The sequence below is a fragment of the Bombus fervidus genome, chromosome 16, assembly GCF_041682495.2.
Source record: "Bombus fervidus isolate BK054 chromosome 16, iyBomFerv1, whole genome shotgun sequence".
Lineage (NCBI taxonomy): Eukaryota > Metazoa > Arthropoda > Insecta > Hymenoptera > Apidae > Bombus > Bombus fervidus.
Genome location: NC_091532.1, coordinates 8,362,434 through 8,384,776, shown reverse-complemented (window position 1 = coordinate 8,384,776; position 22,343 = coordinate 8,362,434). Strand labels below are relative to the sequence as shown.

Below are 22,343 nucleotides of genomic sequence, written 5' to 3'. Positions count from 1 at the left end.
CTCCGTTGTGATGTCGAAATCTGGGTTGGAGTTTCACTGTTTCCAAACTTTCCAAATAGATAGGTGCTGGGTTGTATCTCCGAGGTATTGCAAGAGGAAATAAACTTTTTGCCGTAGCTAATCCGAAGAATTTTAAACTTTTTCACGTTCTTGCTTTTATATTACAAAAAGGATCTTCTCAACTCTAATAGAATTTAAATTAAAAACAAGCGAATCATTTTCTTGTCTTTATTCCTTGAAAATTGTTCAAAGGCAGAATCCCTGTTACTTGAGAATCTTTCTACAGTTTCCTTTTCTTTACAATCTTTTTGATCCAATTTAATCTCTGTTAAAATTCCTTTATTCTTCTTAGTAAAATGTATACTTCTTTATTGGTATTTGTTAACGCTTCCTTCACAATTTATCAACACATTGCTGCTGATAATTACTAAAGATCCCTTTTCTCAAAACTTCGTTATTTTCCACTTTCGACATGCAAATGGACATAATCCACATATTGTAATCGTGTATAAATTAATAAAAAAAAAAAAAGTTTCCTGTTACTCACTGAACATATTGAACGTTATTATCAAAAATACATTTTCCATCATTAAAGAGCATATCTTTCGTTCTCTGTTTCTTTTTTTCCATGTTGTAACAATCAATACAGTCAGAGTTGATCGATCAGCTGTTGGCACGTGACCGAGATCGGGATCTAGATCACTCGGTCGGTAACGTTGCGAGGTGAGGTTCGAGGTTACGTAGCCGCAAGTGAAAGCCACAAGTCTCTGGAATCTCTGACAATCAAGGCGCAGTATGAGTGTACGTCGATTATAATCGTGAACGTTTCACGTGATCGTCTTACAAATTCATATATATATATACGACGAGTCTAATATAAAATACAAAATACAAACAGAAAAAAAGAGACAACACATTAAATCATTATTATGTGTTATATTAAACCATTTTTATGTGTATAAAAATCTTGAAAAAAGCAAAAGAAGAGTGCTCAAGGTTTTGGAACATCGATAAAATAGTTTATAAGAGGTAGATCACTACTAACAGTGACAACTAACATCTACTCTACTAACGAAACATCTATTAATGATTTTGATAGATTTGTCTGTATTAGTGTATGTAATCAAATTCTCGATTTTGTACAGTGGAATGTGACGTAACGTGCCACGACTACGATGAAAACGTAACACAGATTATCGAGTTTGGCCCGGGAATATTAATTGATTGCCATATATTGTTCGCGTTAATGGTTTAAAAAGAATGACTAGTATTGCATAGAAACGGGTAATTCATTAATTTTGGATCAACAAGTATTTACTAAACGCTAGGACTTCCTGTTACTTCAGAGTTGTTCGTTTCATTGCAATTGTGTGTTTGAATCTGGAGTTAAAACAATTTTCAAGAAGAATATTACTTAAAAGTTTGGTTATTATTCATGTTATCGTTTTACGACTTTAAATTCAAGTTACCTGTATAATCAATAATATATATTTACGTTGATCGAAATACTTAGACGATCGTGTTTTGTGACTTTGATTTTTATATCCGCTCTTTGTGCTTTTTAAGATGATTGTCTTAAAGTCAATCTTTATGAAATCTTCGGACTTACTTCTTTCTGCACATTTAGTGGATGCAATAGCACTATCGATGATCAAGTTTTTTAAATTAAAGTTACTTAATCAAAATTAAACAATGGTGTAAAAAAGTCTACAATAATACACCTTATCATTTGCTAATTCACTACAATATTATTATATCATTAAAATAAATTATTGTGGGAAACAACAGGTTATCAGTTCTTCTAGCTGCTTACTTGTCAATTTGCTCATATTATTACATAATTTAAAAATTATTATACTCTGTATATGATATGTAATGTATAATGTATAAGATGATATGCAACGTATAAGAGGATCTAGTCTTTTTATCCGAAACCCAACCTATCCAGGTGGTTAATTGTCAATTCGTTAGTATTATTACATAATAAATAAATTATTGTATAAGAGGATCCAATCCTTTTATCCGAAAACCAATTTGCCCAGGTGGTAGCCGCAGCCGGTAAACGAGAAATCTCGAGACGAAAATCATCCTCGGTTCCCCCTACAGGGAAGACATAACCAGAGTGCGCAGGAGCTTCTTCCGGAGAGGGGGCGGCTCACGATCGACGGGAGGCTTTGTGAGCCACTGCTGAATTGCGCACACGCGCGGAATTTCCCGGGAATCGGGTTTTTCCGGGTCTCTAACACGGTTCTCTCTCGTTCGGCTCACTCGAGCGTCCGACGCGCGACACGGCAACAGGTGACGACCGGAGGCCGATTACCAGAATCTACCAAACCAGCGACAGCATCTACGGGCTAAGTGTCATCACGCTTTCTCAAGCGTTCACACGCGTCGCGTTCGAATCAAATACGCGCGTAAAAGAAAAAACAATTCCCTTTAGAAATTTCTCCATCTTTCGATTCGTTGACACGAAATTTTTAACTGGACAATTTTGACCGGATATCGTTGTTGTTGGACTTCGAAGAATCTTCGAAAGGAAGATTGGGGATCGTGAAGAAGGAAACGGAAGAAACAGTGAGGGAAAATGAGCGTCGAAGACGCCATCAATTATAAGCCCAGCGAGGAGGAGGATTACTATGCTCTGCTCTCGTGCGACGAGTCCTCGACGGTAAGAATTTTCTGAATTACTTTCGCAAGGAGTTAATTTGCTTTGATTATTACTAGTGGCAGGGTTGTTTGTGGAATTGAGATTGAAATTCTTTGCGAAGGAGAGGATTGCTATGTTTCTCTTTCGTGTGACAAGTCTGCAACGCGACGGCAAGACCTTGTTGGGCTGTTCGCGAAGTTTTTGACACTTGGTAGATGTTTTTATTATTCTTAGTAATAGGGATATCTGTTGTCGCTTTTTGAGAAAGGGTTGAGGCTGAAGTTTCTTAAAAAATGTATCGCTGTTTTCTTTCGTGTGATGAGCCTGCGACAGCAAACCAGCTTTCGTGAATTTCTTTATGAAGAATTAGTTACAAGAGTTTTTTTTTTATATTTAATGTTTTTTCTGATTTGTTTCGTTCAGTTTTTCCAGCTAATAGAGCTCTTTGTAACTCTTTTCTTTATAAAATGGTCGAGATTTAAGATTTTCACGTGTTCTTCGTTTCTGTCTTTAAAGACTGGTTTTTGGATTGTTGTTGAATTGTATCATTCGGTACCTAGTTAATAGTAATATGAAAAATATGAAAATATGATGATGAAAACATTTTAATTCCTAGCGTATTTATATTTTGTTATACGTGAATTTTCCGTTTTAAGAAAAATTCCATTTAACCAATCTCTTTCACCCTTAAAATTACCGACAAAATATTCAAAACAATGTCTTGTCCGCATATTGGCTGCTTCGTAACCTAAGATCCAATCTCCATAAACTATGAATATTTCATCATCCGCGTTATTTGTCAGATCCAATTAGATAGCACCTTGAAAAGTAAAATTCAAAGGCGGCACGACTCGCACGGATCCGATTTCTCGACAATTAAACAATTTTCAATGTGAGTTATCTCTGGGCATATCGCGGCTTAAAGTTTCAGATTACTACACATTTATCTAATGGGATACATACGTATTTAATATACTTCCAGAAGTTATGCGGAATTAATTAGTTTCGCTGTCGGGAGCTCGTCACTGCAGGATAATTGCATCAGCATCGGGTACAACTTTAATTAGCGCTTTGGTTCAACTTCTCGATTAGTATCGATCGTCTGTCGATTGCCACTTCGTTTGACAAAAATATATCACACCGTGGCTCGATGGAAGTTGACAATACGATTACGATCCAATCCGTTTCGCGATTGATAACTTTGACTATGTGAAGTTCACGATAAGTTAAGATGAAAATGAAAATGTCTGATGTTTTCAACGATATAAGGATTTTTAATGGATTCTTAATCGTCTATAGGCCAATAGTTGTAGCTATAAAATAATTATTGCGTTTTCAAATACCTGGTTGAAGTGTTTTCTCAGATGGAACTTTAGTAGTATGTAGTTTCTTTACGGCATCATGTATTTAATGAAAACAATTTATTTATTAGGTTTATAAGAATTATCGATTGTAGAATTAATAAATTTTTGGAATGAAATTGTTGTAGATTTTTTGAAACTAATTTGTGTATCAAAAAATTGTTTAGATAGAGTAAAGAATATGTTTGACCTCTCCAAAACGATAAATATATGTTATCAATAGGTATCATGACATTTTGCTTTATATAAACAAATTTAGCCGATATTTTATCTAAGTAATATCCTTATCATAAATTATTTTTCTATTATTCTATTATCATTGGTCTATAGTAAATTTCCTCTTTTCTAAAAATTCTAGTTGCTAGTGCAGTTTCAACAATTATGTTTTATATAATACACACAATATGTGCATAAAGGTTTCCTGTAGTATATTCACAACATTTACAATATTACGATACATTTGCAATATTGCGATAAACCATGGTCTCTAAAAGTCAAAATCCTGCAAGAGAGGAAGAAGTAACTCAACCCCATGCAACAACCCCTAGGAAGATGATCTTTTCGCGTCGTTGGAATATCGACTAAACGTGAAAGCTTGTTCGATTATAATTCCCAGAGAAGTTGTCCAAGTAAACAACCCATTTCCACAGCGCAAAGAGTCGATCAGCCTTCGATCCACGTCTCGTTCCATCGGTGAATATCACATGAAAGTCATCGTAGACCCTTTCTAAGGAATTATGTCAGCGTTCCACGCTTGTTTTTTCCCTGTTCGCGCGTTCCTCGCGATCTACTAAAAATAAACGACGTTGCTTTAAATAAAACTCGAGGGTTAATAATGAGTGATCGTGTTCGTCTGTTTGCCAACGGTCCGGCGGATCCATTAAGGAACTCTACTCCCATTAAGCGAATTCGTTAAATTGCCTGGCAAATACCAGTCGTCTTCATTAGCCAGAAAATCGACGAACGGAGGGTAAACAGCCCTTCCCGTGTTTCTTTCGATTATTATCATGATGTAAAACACCTAGGAAGGTGCCTGGAAATATTCATTGGCGTAACTTGGAAGAATGCACAATTTTATAGACCTGGTGTTCTTGGTGTTCTGGAAAAAATTGGATACGTAGATGGTGGATTTTCACGTAAATTTATATTGCTATGTAAATAGATATTTGTTTTGTCTATTTGAATTTGGAATAACGTTCAATTTGTTAGATATAGTGGCTCCTCTCAGAGAATAATTTTTCTGTTCTTTTTTAGATCCTCTTTAACTATAAGGAACAAATTTGTTAAGTAGACTGCTGATTTTTCTATTGAATTTCTACTTTGAGTATTTTATATATTTTTGTATATTGTATACATCTTGGGCATATTTTTAAATTTAAAAATATACAATCCGGTGATAAGTCGTGTTTTCCATTCTTTAGAATTCAACGCACTTTAAAATAATTCCACTCATTGATTAATATTCTGTAAATTGTCTGTCTGGCTAGTTTTGAGATTAAATATGTACGTGTTTTTACCATCCTTCTGGGTGTTTCAGTTGTGACTTTGATATTTTCTATAAGACTTCTTTGTTCGAACAGGTTTTTAATTATGTTATACTGAAATGCTCCAAGTAATATTAAAACTAGAAAATTCACAAGGTTATAATAACAGAAAGAAAAGTCATTAAAAGATCATTTGGGGGATTCTAAAGAATTATTAGAAAATAAAATTACCTAGATTATCAGTGAAAATCGCGAAGTTAATAATCCACATGATCAGGAGCGTGAAGTTTAAATAAAGGATGTGTAATGAACCGTCCCCCTTAGTGCTTCTTTTAAAGCCATCCCACACATCCTGTACGTCTTTTTTAAGGTCAATTAACCACGTGGTAACTTTCAACTTCTTCGAATTTTTTTTCACCTAAAAGGTTCTTAAAAATCTATATTCCAGGTGGAACAAATCACGGCAGAGTATAAAGTGTTGGCTCTTCAATATCATCCGGACAAGAACGAAGGTGATAAGGAAGCTGAACGGAAATTTCAGCAATTGCAGGTTTGTTTCCTCGGTCTATTCTCGTTTCTTTACTCGCACATGGTCGCAACGTGACTCATGAGGAAGTTGTTGCACGATTGCTCCATTTACGTTAATCTGCCTCGTCTTGACGATACAATCTAACCGATGTATAATCGTGTGATTGTATAGTCGGTGAAATTTAAATAGCACGGTTGTAAGAGATCGATCGACAACTAAAATTCAAACTCCGTAAGCAAAGTTTTCTTCGTTTAGCATCTTTTACTTCGTTTTCACGAAGGTTTTGTTTCTTTACTTGTATCCACAAAATTATAAATTCTGCATAAACATCCGTAGTCTGATAATCATTAAATTTAAAAATATGAATCTTGCATAAACATACATAGTCTAATAATAATAATTTATGTTTTAATTTACAACCATGCTATGTCTGTTCCATCTATCCGATTACACTTCCGTTTGATTGCGACCAAGGTAACGCGATTTCTTTTTGTCGCAGCACGCGAAAGAGGTTCTCTGTGACCCTGAGCAAAGGAGCAACTATGACAAATGGAGGCGTAGCGGGATCGCCATCAGCTACAAGCAATGGCTTGGAATGAAGGATCACGTGCATCAGGTGAGGAGAATTCGATGGGAGTTCTTCGGCGAAATTTTTGTTGCTCGGTGGCGAACAATGCTTGGAAAATCGTGCGAGAAATTTCATATCTCGTGGAAAGAAAAGAAACTGCGACGGTGTTCTTTCGACATTGCAACTTTCATAGATAGAAAACTGGTATTGGAACTGACTATTACAGGCCAGAGAAAATCATATTGGGTTAGCAGAAATCTCCGAATTTGAAATTTAAGTCGAAGTTTGCAAGCGGAGAAGTGAACGAGTAGATTCGTTTTTTCGTAGAGTTTGGGATTCTTACATTTACTTTGAAAAACGTATCTATGTATATTTCTTCTCCGAATTTGGAGAGTTTTGTATAAAGGAAAATTTTGTCGAATTTACTTTCGTGCTTCGAAGAGGAGTGTTTGAAAAATGAATTTTTATTAAATTTGTTTGATACGTAATATAATCCTTGATATTTTACATTTGACTTTTATTCGTGTTTTTCAATTATATGGAAATATATGACATATTTGTCAGTGATTCAGAACTTTAGTAGCAGAAAGTTTTTATTAGAAATTTCTCGCACGACGTTATTACTTTTCCAACTAATACACCTGACATCATTTTCTGATTTTCCGTTCTATCGATCCTTCAAGCTCAACTAACTCAAAACCAACTATAACGCACAATTACCCATAACCCATATAACACACAAAATAACCAAACTATGACAACAATGGGTCATTTGCGATAGAGATCACATATTATAGTCAAACAAAATTTTTCCGATCAGATTTTAAACTTACTTTCACTATGTAAGCTTTTCAAATTGTTGTTCGATGCTCTCGATAAAATATCAAATTTAATCCAAATTGTGACCCACTCACAAGTGACCTATTCTGTTCACTCATTTCTAATCTTCTTAACAAAATAAAAAAGAAATATACATATATATAAAACAAAAGAAAAAAGCAAAAATAATAAAGAAAGAGCACTCGAATGCGCTATAGTCGATGCACTGGAGCATACCGAAGACGAAGGATCGCATGCTGCAGGATGCGGCTGCCGAATCTGCTGGTTCCCCTGGTCACACTAGCAAGGTGCAACCGGCGAACGCTCACAGAAGAGCTTCGGAGGGTGGCGCGAACATCTACTACGGTGCACGTCGTGACCTTGGCTGGGACTCGGAGGCGTCTAACGAGGTGGTGAACAAGTTCCGCAACTACGAGATCTAAAGGTGCGACGTCGTTCTCCAATTTCTGGTCGTCGTCTGGACCAACGATCGCTCGCTCTGTGTGTCTACCTTTTTTCTTTTTTTTTTTTTTTTGCGAAGTATATCGAACGTAACAAACGGATGAAGCATCATAAGCAAACGTAATGAATTACGGATACACCGTCTCGTCGTGAATTTACCGCTCCTTCTTGTCCAACCAAGAGAACCTGAAGGAAGGATGTTGTTGAGTTTGAATTGAGATTTTGAGCGAAGATCTTGTTTCTGTTATCGTTAACTTTGCAAAACGTTTGGTTCTTTTTTTCTTTTTGTCATTGTTATTATTCGACTAGTATCGTTATTAAGAAAGAGGAATACTAATTTTACCATTGGGTGAATTTTGTTGATTTTGAAGTGGATAAAGACTATATTTATTGCAAGTGTTCAGAGGAAGATATTTGAAGAGTCTAGTTCGTCTTTTAATATGTTAAATATGTACGATGCAGATTATCCATGGTCGAGAGCAGTTTCTGTTCAAGTCGGTAACGCTTTCTGCGAATATAAAATAAATAACGGCACGAGCTATCGACGGCAGACGCAGATTGAATGGAATATTATGCGAGAGTGGCAGGGAACGTGCCAAGATGGAGAACATACTCGATATGAAAACTGTGCGATCATCCAAGTGGATAGTTTGTAATTTGATCGATCATACAGTATATGAATTTGCAAAGGCCGAAGGAAATACGCTGCAAATCTTCTTCTCTTGCAATTCTTATGACTATCGAAATTTAAAAAATTTCGATAATTAATTTCTATTGCCTACGTTTGAAAGATTTCACAATATTTAATTGGAATTCTTAATATTCACAACGGTGAAATGCGACTAACAGAGCAGGAATAAATTGAACAGCAAAAGTCGGCGACAGAGTATACGATATAACACATCGATCCTGCTTTAGAGATCCTTTTACGGGAGAAGGAAGAGGGAAATCAGACGGAAACTCGTTTAAAGTTCCAGACGAGAAAAGAGGATGCTCTCGAGGTTTCTCGAAAGAAGTGTCACATTTTTCTTATTTCCATTTCTTCCTTAAAGTTTTGTTTAAGTGTCACGAAACAGAGCGAAAAGGAAAAGAAGAATATTAAAGAAAGCAGAAAGAAGAAATCAGGGCGAGAAAAATCGAAGGATCGGCTAGACGGTGCTTTAATGTTGTATCAAGAGAGAAGTTAAAATCCACGATTCCACGAAGGGATTCAAACGTAAGAAAATAACTAGTTGTTTCTACTATAACGTTACTCGCGATAGAATTTTCTTAAGTGGTTCAGTTCGAGCTGAATGTATTTCAGTTTTTAAATAATCCTGAGGAATGATGTAGAAATTTTGTTGCATTATAACATTGATATGTTTTTGAATTTCTTTATTTATTGAATTGGGAATAATAAGAGAATAATGTTGCCTTATTTTGGTGAAATTAATTAATGATAAATTGTCCTGATTTTTATTAACAATTTTTAACATTCACCTATCTCATTTATTTAAAATGAATTAGAATTAAAATACACAGTTCATTCTGGTAAAAAGTATTATACTTCGTTTTAAGGTATTTATCTATAAGTTTTAAGGAAAACCAGCAACGAGAGATACAGAAATTCGAAGAAATTAGTCGAGAAACGTTCCCAATCTCAAATTGCGATGATAATTCAATTCGTATCATTCTTTGTAAAGTATGTACGATTTCCAAGGCAGTGATCTGTACCACTTAAGTAGTACTTCCATCGTCGAGTAGCTAGAAGAAAAAAAGTAACTCGTTGTTTCTACATTGAGAATTCTTCAATGGAACGCTTGAACAGTTTAGACGTCGAATCACAAAAGCTTCGTACGCGTGAATATCGAAGTATATTCTCGATATTTTCCAAGCGAAACATTGTTAACTTTTGTGCCGTTGAAGATAAGATCGTCGAATAAACTGATTAAGCATAGTTGTTCCATTGTTGAGCAAATCGATGACGGCGCACTTGTACCTGTGTCAAACGCAAAGTATATATCGTTTTTTCTCGACCACACTTGAATGTTCGAAACCTTCACGATCCCATAGATCTCACGTCATACTTTTCTGTACTTAAATCAATCCTTTCGCTGAAAGAAAATATATCGAATAGACACTTTGGCGAAGTCTAATTTATTATTACGTGAACTTTTAATTTATAAATGTTCGTTAATAGAATTGCGAACGAGTCTTATTCATCTCGATCATATTCATTTTTGTCAGTTCTCCCACCCTTCCTTTTTTACGTAAAATATTTTCCAATTAAATTTTAAAATATCACTGGGACGATACCGGAAAGAATTCATCGTCAAATATTGTCCTTTGCTTTCGATTAATCCACTTCGACGCAGACTGAAAACGGGAACAACGTATCAAAGCACGGAGGATCAACTTTGCGACGAACAATCTAAATTTTCGAGAGGAAACTCGATGGAATTAAAACGCTAGAGCTTCGATTTATCAATTTTCCCTCAGACAATTTCTAAAAATGTCAGTAGTTTTAAAAAGTCACGCTTTATATCCACGTTATTTTACGTTCATTCATCAGCGAAAGGATTTAACAGCACTTTTGATTTATTATCAACAGACTGCGGATGTTTATGCATTTATGAGAAATTTAAACATGAAAAAGTGTATAAAACGTACATAATACGAAGAAATATAGTTCTTGACAAGAGATTTTACACTTCATAATCTTCATGAAGTTTCTTCTAATTTGTTACAGCAGTTATATTCAAGATCATACAATTACGATATTAGTTAACGAAAACAATATATTTTTTACTCATATACTCAACATCCCCGTATCGCATTTTTTATTGAAAATTATTTATTATTTTAAAGAAACTTTTAGCAAGTTCGTATATATTTTCTTTTATATTCATATTGGCTGACAAAATATCCAAAATTTATTATAATATTTAGGTGAAACTAGTCACTACTTAAGATCCATTTTTTCGCTTATATTCTCAAAAATTTGTATAAAAATCCACAGTCTAGTTATCATTCTCTCATCGTCGATAGAATCCCATCTCACTACAGCGAGTTACATCATTCGTTCGTACACCCTGTCTCAAGAGCAACCGGTCTCGTGATAATTTCTCGATTCATAGATTAAGTTCGGTTCTTCGTTTCAATCACCACGAATACGAATATATCGATAGCTAGTCGACGAGGAATTTTTCTAATGCACTCGAACGTCGTCGTTGCGTTCGCGTAATTAAGGCACGTAGACGTAGAAGCTAATGATTGGTGGCCGAAAATAGCAACAGTCGACTCGTACGTATCGATGTGACCTTTCGATATTAGTATGTAAGGCTCCGAGATACGGCTTAAAACGATCCTGTCTCCTCGAATTTATTTTCATCCGTGTGCAGGTATCGTTTCTTTTCTTCTTTTTTATTTTATCCTTTGCTCACTTGAACTTCACATAGAATCGTTCGATCGGTCGTTTCGTCTGTGTGGATTTTCAAAACCGGACCGAGGATTCGGGAATGTAAATCGGTCGGAAAGCGGGGGGGGGGGGGAGGATAAACGAGGAATCAAAAGTAGAGACAACGTATATCGATGGCAATGCTGCGAAATTTTTGCGATGAAAAACCGGAAACGTAGCGAGTGTACCGTTGTCGAGAGTACTTGAGTCGAATGACGCCACGCGCTATCGATCATGGACGAGGAAAAAATAAAACGAAGAAAAAGCGGTAAGGTAGGAGTCGCTAATCTATTTTATAAAACAAGAAAACAAGGATTGCCCGAAAGAATGGGAAGGTTAAAAGAAAAATCGATAGTGCGTGTACGTGTTGAAGTTTAAAGATCAGAATCGGCTTCGTTCTCGAGTTTCTATGGCGTAAAACACGTGTAATTATTCGTAAGGTAAAAGTAACGTCGAATCGTAAAAGGGAACCAAATATAAATATAACATGAAAATAGAGAAAAAGAAAGGAAGTAAAAAAAAAATATATATATGGTCGTTCAAAGTCGAGAACGAGAGATCGATCTTCGAGATCTCATCACACTACCCGTGTATCTGTCTTTAAAGAATGAGAGAAAAAGAAAAAAAAAAAAGAAAGGAACGATAAAGCAAGTTTCGAAAATATTCTGTACGTGTGTTGTTCTCACATCTATATTTTTCTAGACGCGTCTCCGCGATTCCGCCTCGTGGAACACTGTACCTTCTATCGATTTATTATTTCCACGCGATCGACTTATCGATGGTATCGTGCATCCGGCCGAGGGCTGGGAGAAACCTGTCGTTCGACGAAAAGAAAAAAAAAGAAGATACCGTGGGCACGGAATTTTTTTCGTGTTAAACGTTGCTACAGTTTTTACGGAGTATTCGATAAAAAATTGCTTGCTTTTTTAGGCTTCCTTTTCTTTTGTCTTAAATAGAACGCTTAATGGAATATTTTGTAATTCACTCTACTTTTTAGTCTTTCTTTTTTCCTTTGAGAGTTTCATGAAGGTATATTTACGATCTTTTAAAATTGTAATACGATTGAATTTTATACGTTTCTAGGAAAAATATTATAATTATGTATGCCTCTCTTTGAAAATATGATTAATATAAGATATTAATAAAATGTAATTAAAGATGAAGGTATAAAGCGATGGTTTCTTCTCTCCTCGTAAACGCGCGAATCTCTGTTATGTACGTATAAATATACAAATAAATATACATACACATATATATAACGTATAAGATATATAAATATATTATAATCGTCACGCGCTGGACGACGCGACGATATGTATCTATGCGATTAAAGGTTCAATAAATGTGTTTAATTAAGAACAGTTTGCTTCGTACATTCGTTAACCCACAATATGAACATTCCTCCTTTTTGTAAATTCCGGTATTCCAACAAAATATATCATTTATGAGATATTTTATTAAATAATCAAAGTGATATTTCGTATTTCGTTAAAAGATTAAAAAATTAGAAAATTTTAATTTTGATATTCTAATATCATCAAACTTCATAAGTATTTTCACATTAAAATTACTATTTCTTAATAATTGGAAAATATTCTTTCAAATCATTTCAAATAAAAAATCCATATTCCTAACAGAAACAAAGTTGCAAAATTAATCTTGAATTAATCTATTGTTTATTTATTCGTTCGGAATGTCAATACGAATTTTTAATTGTTTCTCATCGATAAACGAGGAATAATATTCTTTTGTTAAGAAACATTCACATCCAATTTCGGATGTTTCTCTTTCATAATTAGAAACACCATTTGTTCCAATTCAGTGTCTTTTCGCTTGTCACTAGTTCCTGACAAATAATTCCCTTCCAATCACTATTTAAGATATAGGAGCTTAATTCTGATTGTTAGAAACTCCTCAAACTTTCCACACAACCTAATATGCATTTGCAAACGAGTCACGACTGATTTTTTCCTCCTCGAAATCCAAAGCAATTAGAGTGTAAATGTAATTTTTCAGCAAAGTAACAGGAGAACTAGAATTTAATTTCGACAATCGGGAACCCTCTAAACTTTCCAAACAGCACAATAATTCCAAACGAGTGGAGAATGATTTCCCAAATGCTTTGAAATCCAAAGAAATCAGACGGTGAATGCAGCTCTCCAGCAAAGTAACAGGAGGATAGGAACTGAATTTCGACTGTCGGGAACTGTCCAAACTTTCCAAACAACGCAATAATTCCAGACGAGTCACGAGTGATGTCCCAAACTATTCCAAGTCCAAAGTGATCAGAGTGTGAATGCAATTTTCCAGCAAAGTAACAGGAGAATAAATTCGAATCGAATGGAAAAACCGATCGCGACCGTTTGGAAAAACTGGAATTGAGTTAGCTGTGTGTAACGCGGGGAACAATAGACTGCCGCAATCCTTTGTCAGCGATGGAAAACTTTCCCTATCTCTTAGGGCACATTCACAAACGTGTTCGTACAAAACGTGCCACCCACACAGAGAGAAATAGAGAAAGAGAACGCGTGCGGAACCGTGGCCTAATTCACAGCCACGCGAAACTTAATGTCGTTTGTTCGTCGAACGAGCATTCATTCCGCGTTATCCATTGCGGACGATGGGATACAGAAGCACCTTTCATTCACTCGTGTCGCCTCTTTTCACCGATGAACTCGGATGGAAACGGCCACGTAAACTCGCCTTTGTCGACAATTAACATTAGCTCCTTTGTCCAGCTCTGATAGAAAACTCGCCACATCGTTGTCGCGTTTTAATCAGACGGCATTGAGAACACAGGGAGGAAGAAAAAGGAACGGCGTGTCGAAGAATAAGAATAAGTTTCTGCGGGGATGGACTATTTTCTAAGTTCGACAGCGAGTGATATTCAATGATATTAGAGACGTTCATAGCATATGGACTACTGCATTCTTCGTACACATTGATTTGTTATTTATTGTGTTTATTTCTAGGGGATGGTAGCTCTCCGTTTTTAATAATTTCTGGTAATTTGTTAATTTGGAAAGGATAAAGCTGTTCAGCAGCAGGTTGGATCTAGTTGGAAATGAATCAGAAAAGAAGGAAAAGGTACGGTGCATCGAAGGACGAGTAGTTTCTGTAAGAGTGAATTATTCTCTAAGTTTGATAGGGAGTAACATTTAATCCTGGACTATTATATACGCTGAACTATTACTATTATTACCATATTTTTGGTCCGTTATAATTATTTCTAAGAAATGATAGCTCTTTGTTATTTATCGTTTCCTAACATTGAAACACTAGTGTTACGCACAGATATCCTGCAAGTTTAAGAAATTCTGACTTTCCTAGTACCAATGATCTCATGAAGTCATAAAGCACTTATCGAGTTAGCAGCTGCCTGTCACGCGCCATGACTCAGGAGTTCTCCATCTCTTTACATTCTGTACCAGCATATGCAATTCATAAGGGTTGATTGCGTACTATGGTCATTGGGAAACACCTACGGAACTCCTGTGCGGGCCCTCGCTGGTCGCTTTGTACCCTCGTGGGCCGGTAACGTGGGGTTGATCACTTGCAAAAGTTTACCGATCATATTGAACTAATCATCACTCATGCAAACTCAAATGTGTAAAAAAACTAGTCCGCGTGTTTCTCCTCGCGAACAACTCTCTTATGAGCAACTATAATAGCCTCATCTCGAGTAGTTTAGAGTTAGTGTGCGTCAATAGCTTTTTCAATAATTCACACCACCCACACTCAGTTTTGTAATACAGTCCGTTCTCTAATATACATTATAATTCTTATACTAGCAAGTGATCCTTCCATTATTTACTTTACTGGCTAATTACTTAGTAGCCCTTTATTTGGTGACAAATAATCTTTGGCAAATAAATACTTATCAGCTTATCATTCCGGCGGCAAATGATCTTTGCTGCTACAACTCTCGAGCCTAGTATCTTGAACAATTAGATTTATTCAATAATAACACAGTTAATAAAATTTTGATTGCAGTATGAAGTTTCCAAGAATAGTGTTAACTATTGTTAGTATTGGAGATTGTATATTAGCGTAGCATAACAGGTTTGAAGACGCGTAGGTGTAACACGTGAAAAGAAATCTGAGTGAAATGGAAACGGATTGGAGTCAATGGGGTGTGTGTGATGTTGATTGTTTAATCAATTTTCTCTTATTATACTTTCCATGATTTGATAACTATAATATAATTATCTATCTATAATATAATATCTATAATATGATCGTAAAATAATAACATGTCAAAAACATTGTTTTCGTGGAACTTGAGGAGGTTGAATGGAGCGTACGAGTTGCAAACTATTAGGAATAGATTGATTATCGCGTGTAAGGAGATTCAGAATTTAATGAGTCGTTGCAAAGTTTAATTGGATTTGGCAGAGGTTAAATACACATGGGTAACGTGTGGATATTAAAGGGTAGGTAACGTCCGGCTCTGTTACATAAATTTAAAGACTGTAATTTTATAAAATCGTAGTTGTCACGGATATGAATTACTTATCGCATTTTTTATGTCTTACCATAACTGGTTAGTGGTTTGGAAATTTCGAACAGTTTCATGGAAACTTGAAAAATTGTGGCTAACGATAGGTTAACGATATTTCGAGACATTCCAAGCTCTATGAATTCCAAGAATTTCATAAACTTTAAGAATTCTGAGAATCCCAAGGGGTACGAGAATTCTAAAGTCTTAAACACCTTGGAAACTCTAGGAATTAAAAGCATCCTATAAACTCTGAAGACTTCTGAAACTTTAATTTTCTTTTATTTCCCCAGAGACTTCCAAGAATTCATCGAATTTTCAATGCCTGTGTAATTTTTCAGATTATCAAAATTCCCAAAGCTCCCTATAGAATTTCTATAAATTCCTATTCTAAAGGTTCTTACAAATTCCAGAATTCCTCGATCTTCAACCTCAACGATCCTTCTCATCGTCATTCACCTTGTATCCAATCAATGCGCCGTTGAAAGCTCAGCAACATGATCTAATTATAAGCACGCGTTCTAAACGAAGCACATTTTTCTAGACTTCCGTTTTATTCGCATGTGGCGCGTCTTTGCGAACAAAAGGATCACAAACAGCAAGCACTCATCAGATAAACGATCGAAATTGCTGGGAATTCCTTGAAGCGCAAAACGAATGTCTCGCCCCAATTCCCAATCATCCACCGGTTGAATAGCATTCTCTATTGGGTAACAAAATTCTCCGTCGTAAGCTCTGCGGATGGTAGAACGTGTCGAACCAGACGAGGACACGGTTCGCGGAATAAAATAACAATTAGCCATGAGCTTTCTTTTTCAAATTCCATTCCCATCCCCAGGCTCGACCAGTTTCCGATTGATACGACTTCGTTACTTCGTTACTTTCATTATTTTGGGCGGAACGGTAAATTCTATCGATTCTTGCCCGATCGTTTGTTGTGTCAGGGTAAGAAATAGCGTAAGTCATAAATTAAACAATCGAGTATTGGCGCCGTCTGGTACCTAAGGATTGCACATTGCATTCTATTTTAAAGTTCTGCAGAACAAACGTAATGGCGACTTAAGATTAATATTAGATTGCAGAGTTTTATGCATTCGTAGGAAATTTGAAGGTGAAAAGGTGCAGGGTAGAATACATATAATATCGAAAAATCTATAAGATAGTGTAACATTTAGTAGGTAACATAATTTCTTACTTGGGTTCCATGTTTTTAATTATAAATTTGTATTGTATACATATTCAGTCTAATGATATTTCACTGGAGGAGCTCGGAAAGATGGTGCAAGTGATAGAATTTTTTAATTGAGAAAATTTGTGAGTAAAGTTAAACTTTAATAGTAGAATTACCAAGGTGATCAGAATAACCAATTCATGATCTTAACAAAAATTTTATAGATTTATAACGAGACTGAGGGAAACTTGAAGGATGTTGGTTTTGGTTTGAACAGATGTGGAGAAGCTAGTTCACGTAAATATTCTATATTTAGAATTTCATTTTTCTGGATTTATTTATGAGAATGTTTTCTTTAAACAAGTTTTATAGTTTGTATTTCCTCTGAGGTTGTTGAAGAGAGAACTTTAATCAATCTGCTGTAAATAGTTTTCAATCTGTGATATTATTATAGTCTTATGAAACTTCAGGACGTCTTGTTCAATTGGGAATCGTATTCCTATATAACTTAAGAGAACGTCAGATTTATGTGAAAGTCAATAAAGTGGATGAGACACTGGAGGTGAGTAATCTTGAAAGAGATAATTGATGTATAATATATAGCAAGACGATTAAATTCGACAGATTGCCGAGTGATAAAAAGTTTATATTTCTTAGAATTTATCCATTAAATCTTTTGACATTTTCAATTAGTCAGATGCTCTTATAAAAATACTTAACATTGTAGCCTATTGTATTCAATTGTAATTTTTCATTTGTAATATCTTTTTCAATCAATTTACATTATCGAATTCTATTCCTCAACGTTATAAATATCAAAGGAAGTTCTAAAAATTAATTTCATATCGTTTTCTTCTTTCACCTAGATTCTACAATCTCTTCAAAATTTGGAAAAGTCGAAGTATTTATTACAAAATAATCTGCAAAATAATTCGAATTGCCTCAATGAAAAAAATTAGAAGTATTTATAGCATCGTGATAAATAATCTTTTAAGCTATTTATAAGCAATTTTCAGACGTTTTAATCACGATACCTTTTTTGTATTTCTTTTCTCAGTAAATAGTAATATTTCGAATTACAGAATTTACACAATTGCATAATTTTCCAAATTACACGTTTCCTCAATTCACACAGTTTTTCCATGACATTTTATTCGCAAATACGATGAAATACTTCTCCAAATCAAATACACCTAACGATTCTGTCGCTTCATGAAGTCGTATTTCTCAGTATCACGTTATCCAAGTATCAAACGCGAAACCGTATTAATGTATTTTCTATAAAGCTGTTTCCTCTTCCGCTGTTCTCTCGTTAAATGATAGCAGGAACAATGAAGGGATCGTTCCTCCGTGTTCCTCCGCCCATTAACCCGAAATATTGAGCAGCGTTTTCGACGGCGTGCCACGATGCAATTGGAGAAGGTGGAGGCCCTTCAGGCAACCATTATCGCGAATGCACTCGCCTCAGTTCGATCCCTTAATACGGGGTGAGCATTGGTCTGCATTTGTCAGATAACGCGAGACTCCCAGCTTTTCGAACCTAGCTTTAAACTTTGACCTACCGGATCGAAACGAGATCAAGTTCAGCGTCAGCTTGCACCGATGAATCGATCACATGTACAGGTTTTGTTGATGATTAAAGGTCGATTAAAAGGATTATATTTCAATTTGAAATGACTGGGCTTGGTAGAAAATATGTTTTATCGTGCTTTCTCCTGTAGCTTTCTAATATATCAAGTAATATAAGTACAATATTTTAATTATAAAATTAATACATTTTTATCCAAGAAATGTGCGACTATTATTCTTTTGTCAAGTTGAGTCTTTTATATGATTATCGTATATTTATGTATTGAAAAATACGAAAGAAAGGCTTAGATCAATTCGACCCTGGTATATAGAAATGTGAAATTACAAAAGCAATGTATGAAATTATATTTAATGAACGTATTTAAGAGCAGAACATGTGAATGTGATTAGTGTAAATTGATTTGGCAGTTGGGAAACAGCTCGTGTACAATAATATTCATTGAAACAAAAGTGGTATTGGATGTCGAGACATCGCCATAAGTTTCTAATAAAGAATATTATGAAGATATTTGATGTCTGATTATATATGGTAATATATGTGTATGATAATAATATCTGTAAGGTTCGAAAGAATTTGCGGGAAAATTTAAATATAGAAACTGTAGAAACGCAGCTGGTGTTTACAGGCAGTATACTTGTTCTCCGTAATTATGTTAGCGAAAATTATGCCGGAATCGTAAACGAATGATTAAAAATTTAATAAGTAACTCCCAGGTCGCATCTGACCTCATTTACAATGTATCTTCTATTCCATTTACTTCGACGAACTCTATGCATCACTAACTATATAAAGGTGTTTAAATCTTCAGAGTGGAATTTCCATAAAACGATGTTGTTCCAAATGCTATTTTAAACAAGTTTGAGTACCGAGGCTCAAAGTGTTAGCGGGCCGAAGAACGATTGTTTACGGGATACAAATATTTATAGTTCAAAAGTTTAATATAACTTAACGTTTGCCAATATCTTTATTAATTTTGTTTTTAGTTTCATTTTTTGAGAATTTAATCCTGCTGATTATAGGAAAAGTCATTTTCAACGTAATCGTACTTTTTTTTACATTAAAAAATATTTAAATTCCAGTAAAATATAAAACAATTATTATTGCTATGTATGATTTCTTCCTTCAACTCTATGTTAAAGATTTTCTCAGAATTTTGAATCTTTTGTGTTTTCTATAATAAATCTATCTATCTATCATTCACTATCAGTTAGCAACTGAAATTTAATCTAGGGAAAGTAAATAATTGTTTAAACCAAATTTGTCACAAAAGAACGAACCATTTAATTGAATCCAAATTTCTTGGGTAGTTTATAAGAATTATAAATAATAATCAACAATTATATTCTCTCTATATCAAAAGGCATCAAACATATTTAAAAGATAAAAAAGAGATTAGTGTTCAAAATCCCAGTTACATACATGTTACGAAAGCTAGTTAGTTTCAGGAATCCAGCTTTGTTCTACGCCCACATTGGTCAATTATACTGAGAATTAACGCGTATATTTGATATCAAATAAGCTGAATGTGTTTCATAACATCGATCACGTAACCTGTTACGCAATACACTTTTCATTTGATATTTAAAATCGCACATTCATAAAAATAATTACATTTTTTATCGAGATAAAACCTTTATCCATTTTCGTCTTTGTTGCTGCCTTTCCAGGAACAGAGATGTCCATGATGGCAGGCATAAACTTCCAGCATAAAGTTTTCATAAAGAAACGTCTACTTTATAGAAGTTTTTATTCGATGCTCTTGATCGAGTCGACTCGAACGTGTGTTGCAATTTTAGCTCGCACAAGTCGAGAATGGGAGAAAAAAGGTAGGGCGGAAAAAGAATGCTCGAAGAAACGCGTTGGTGGATGTAAATAAAAGAGGCGCAGTAAGAAAGCGAATAGGTAAGTTTGAAACTCGGGAAATTTCTTACGCAATGTAGGAAATGTAATCGTGTGGCACAATGGTTTGCAAGTTTCGACCAACATTTACAGTTATTGCAAGATAAAAAAACATTTTCTTAACTTTCTGTAACTGAATTTCCTTATGGTTATAAAAATAAAATTGCAGTTTATTACGACCTGGTTGGGAAGAGTAAGAATTTGAGGAAAATTTGAGAATAGGAAACACAAGGTGATTCAATTGCAACATATGATTTCTTTGACAAATAGTCCTTTTGACTAGTAAAATGCGATGGAAACAAGAAAATTTAGTTTGAATGTCTGGGTCATGATTAATTTTTCTTCGTATAACCTAATCATTAAACATCTGCGATATTGATAACATGTTCTTTTCATGCACGTTGTACAATAGGTCATGAAAAGGATAACTCAGAGCTACGTAACTTCTACTTAAATTCAGCAACATTATAGAGCAACATTAAATTCAGCAACATATAAATCTGATATAATAAAGTATGGATATCTTCTAATAAGAATTTCTTTTAATCTCTCCATTCAAACATCTTTTTTCATTTGGCCGCAGATTAATCAGAAAAAGAAACCCCAATCGAAGCCCCTGTGGCAACTTGAAAAGATGGATAAGGGGCGATACGGGGCAAAGGCTAGAGAAGCAAGAAGCATCGGGACAGGAAAGAGCGGTAGCTGGTCTGATAAAGCGAGGAACGGCGTGGAGATAAAGGGAGGACAGCGTAGGAGGGCAAGAAAATATAGATTGCTCGAAAACGACGAAGTTAGTGTCCATTGGAGGGAAAGAGACACATATATATCGGATCGATGCAGAGCACTATTCCGTGGGTGTCGAGTTTCGTCTCTCTCCAACCGATAGGATTTGGCCCAGTAGGTGAAAGAGGAACATTGGCTTACACCATCGTTCACAAGTATTCTCTCACTTATAAACTAATTTAAATATACGTATATAACGTATAGTATAAAATGTTTCTCGAATGAACCTTTTCAGTTTAATTTTAGCCTTTGATCGTATCACAGACAACCATATTATACAGTTGTTTGATGTTAGTAAAAATAATGTTAACATCAATCGGAATAAAGGAAAAAAAAAAGATATGATTGAAGGATAAAAACTGGTCTTGCAAAGACAAATGAGTTAAGTAACTTTAACGTTAGTTAACTGCTTGTTCAACGTTAGGCTCTTGAAATGACTTAAATATGTACGTGTTTTTAATCAAGTTCTAAAAATTTATATAGATTTTATCAAGAGTCGACTATCTATTACGGATAAACAAGGAACTTGAATGATGCAGGTATATTCCATGTTTTTGTCTAGAAGCATTTGTACCAGTTTTATGGTAAGATTTACATAAACACTTATCGATAGAGAATCATTCTTTCGTTGTAACGTTGAAAATATAATAAAAATATCAAACAAGGTTGAATTGCTCTAGCTGTCGGAATACTTATACACGGTAGTGTGGTAGTGTATGTAACACGATTTCGATGGGAAATTGCGATCTACATATGAATTAGAATACTATGGTGGATGGACTGCAAAGGATGACCTCGCGAGTCTACCAATAGATGACGGAGATCACCGATTAGGGACGCCATTTATCCCGTCATTTCCTTTAGAAAGTGGCGTCAATTTCGCGAACAATCGGCCGTGATCGTACCACCGGATAGTGAATGTCAGAGTTCGCGTTGTGAATTTACCGATCAACTAAACACCGAACGACCTAAATGAGCAAGAGCACTCTCGCGCTCGATTCGGCAACGAGCGTTTCCGGTTGACGAGCGGCGCGCTTGATAACTGGTCGAAATAACGAGGTCTTGTTCTTACTTACGTCGTGCTCGGAAAAGGGA

At 35.1% G+C, this 22,343-nt stretch overlaps 1 protein-coding gene across 2 annotated transcripts; it reads left to right on the top strand.

The window, feature by feature from the left end:
- Positions 1-748: 748 nt before the first annotated feature.
- On the top strand, positions 749-12,667 carry Jdp (DnaJ domain-containing protein). 2 transcript variants are annotated; one of them, XM_072019879.1, is made up of 5 exons: positions 749-1,029; positions 2,043-2,668; positions 5,941-6,042; positions 6,521-6,637; positions 7,672-12,667. In XM_072019879.1, the coding sequence occupies exons 2-5, from the start codon at positions 2,585-2,587 to the stop codon at positions 7,849-7,851; spliced, it is 483 nt and encodes a 160-aa protein (XP_071875980.1). In that variant the 5' UTR covers positions 749-1,029; positions 2,043-2,584; the 3' UTR covers positions 7,852-12,667. The 2 variants fall into 2 exon arrangements, with proteins under 2 accessions (XP_071875980.1, XP_071875979.1); XM_072019878.1 differs by having other exon boundaries at positions 753-1,029; positions 7,627-12,667.
- Positions 12,668-22,343: the final 9,676 nt, after the last annotated feature.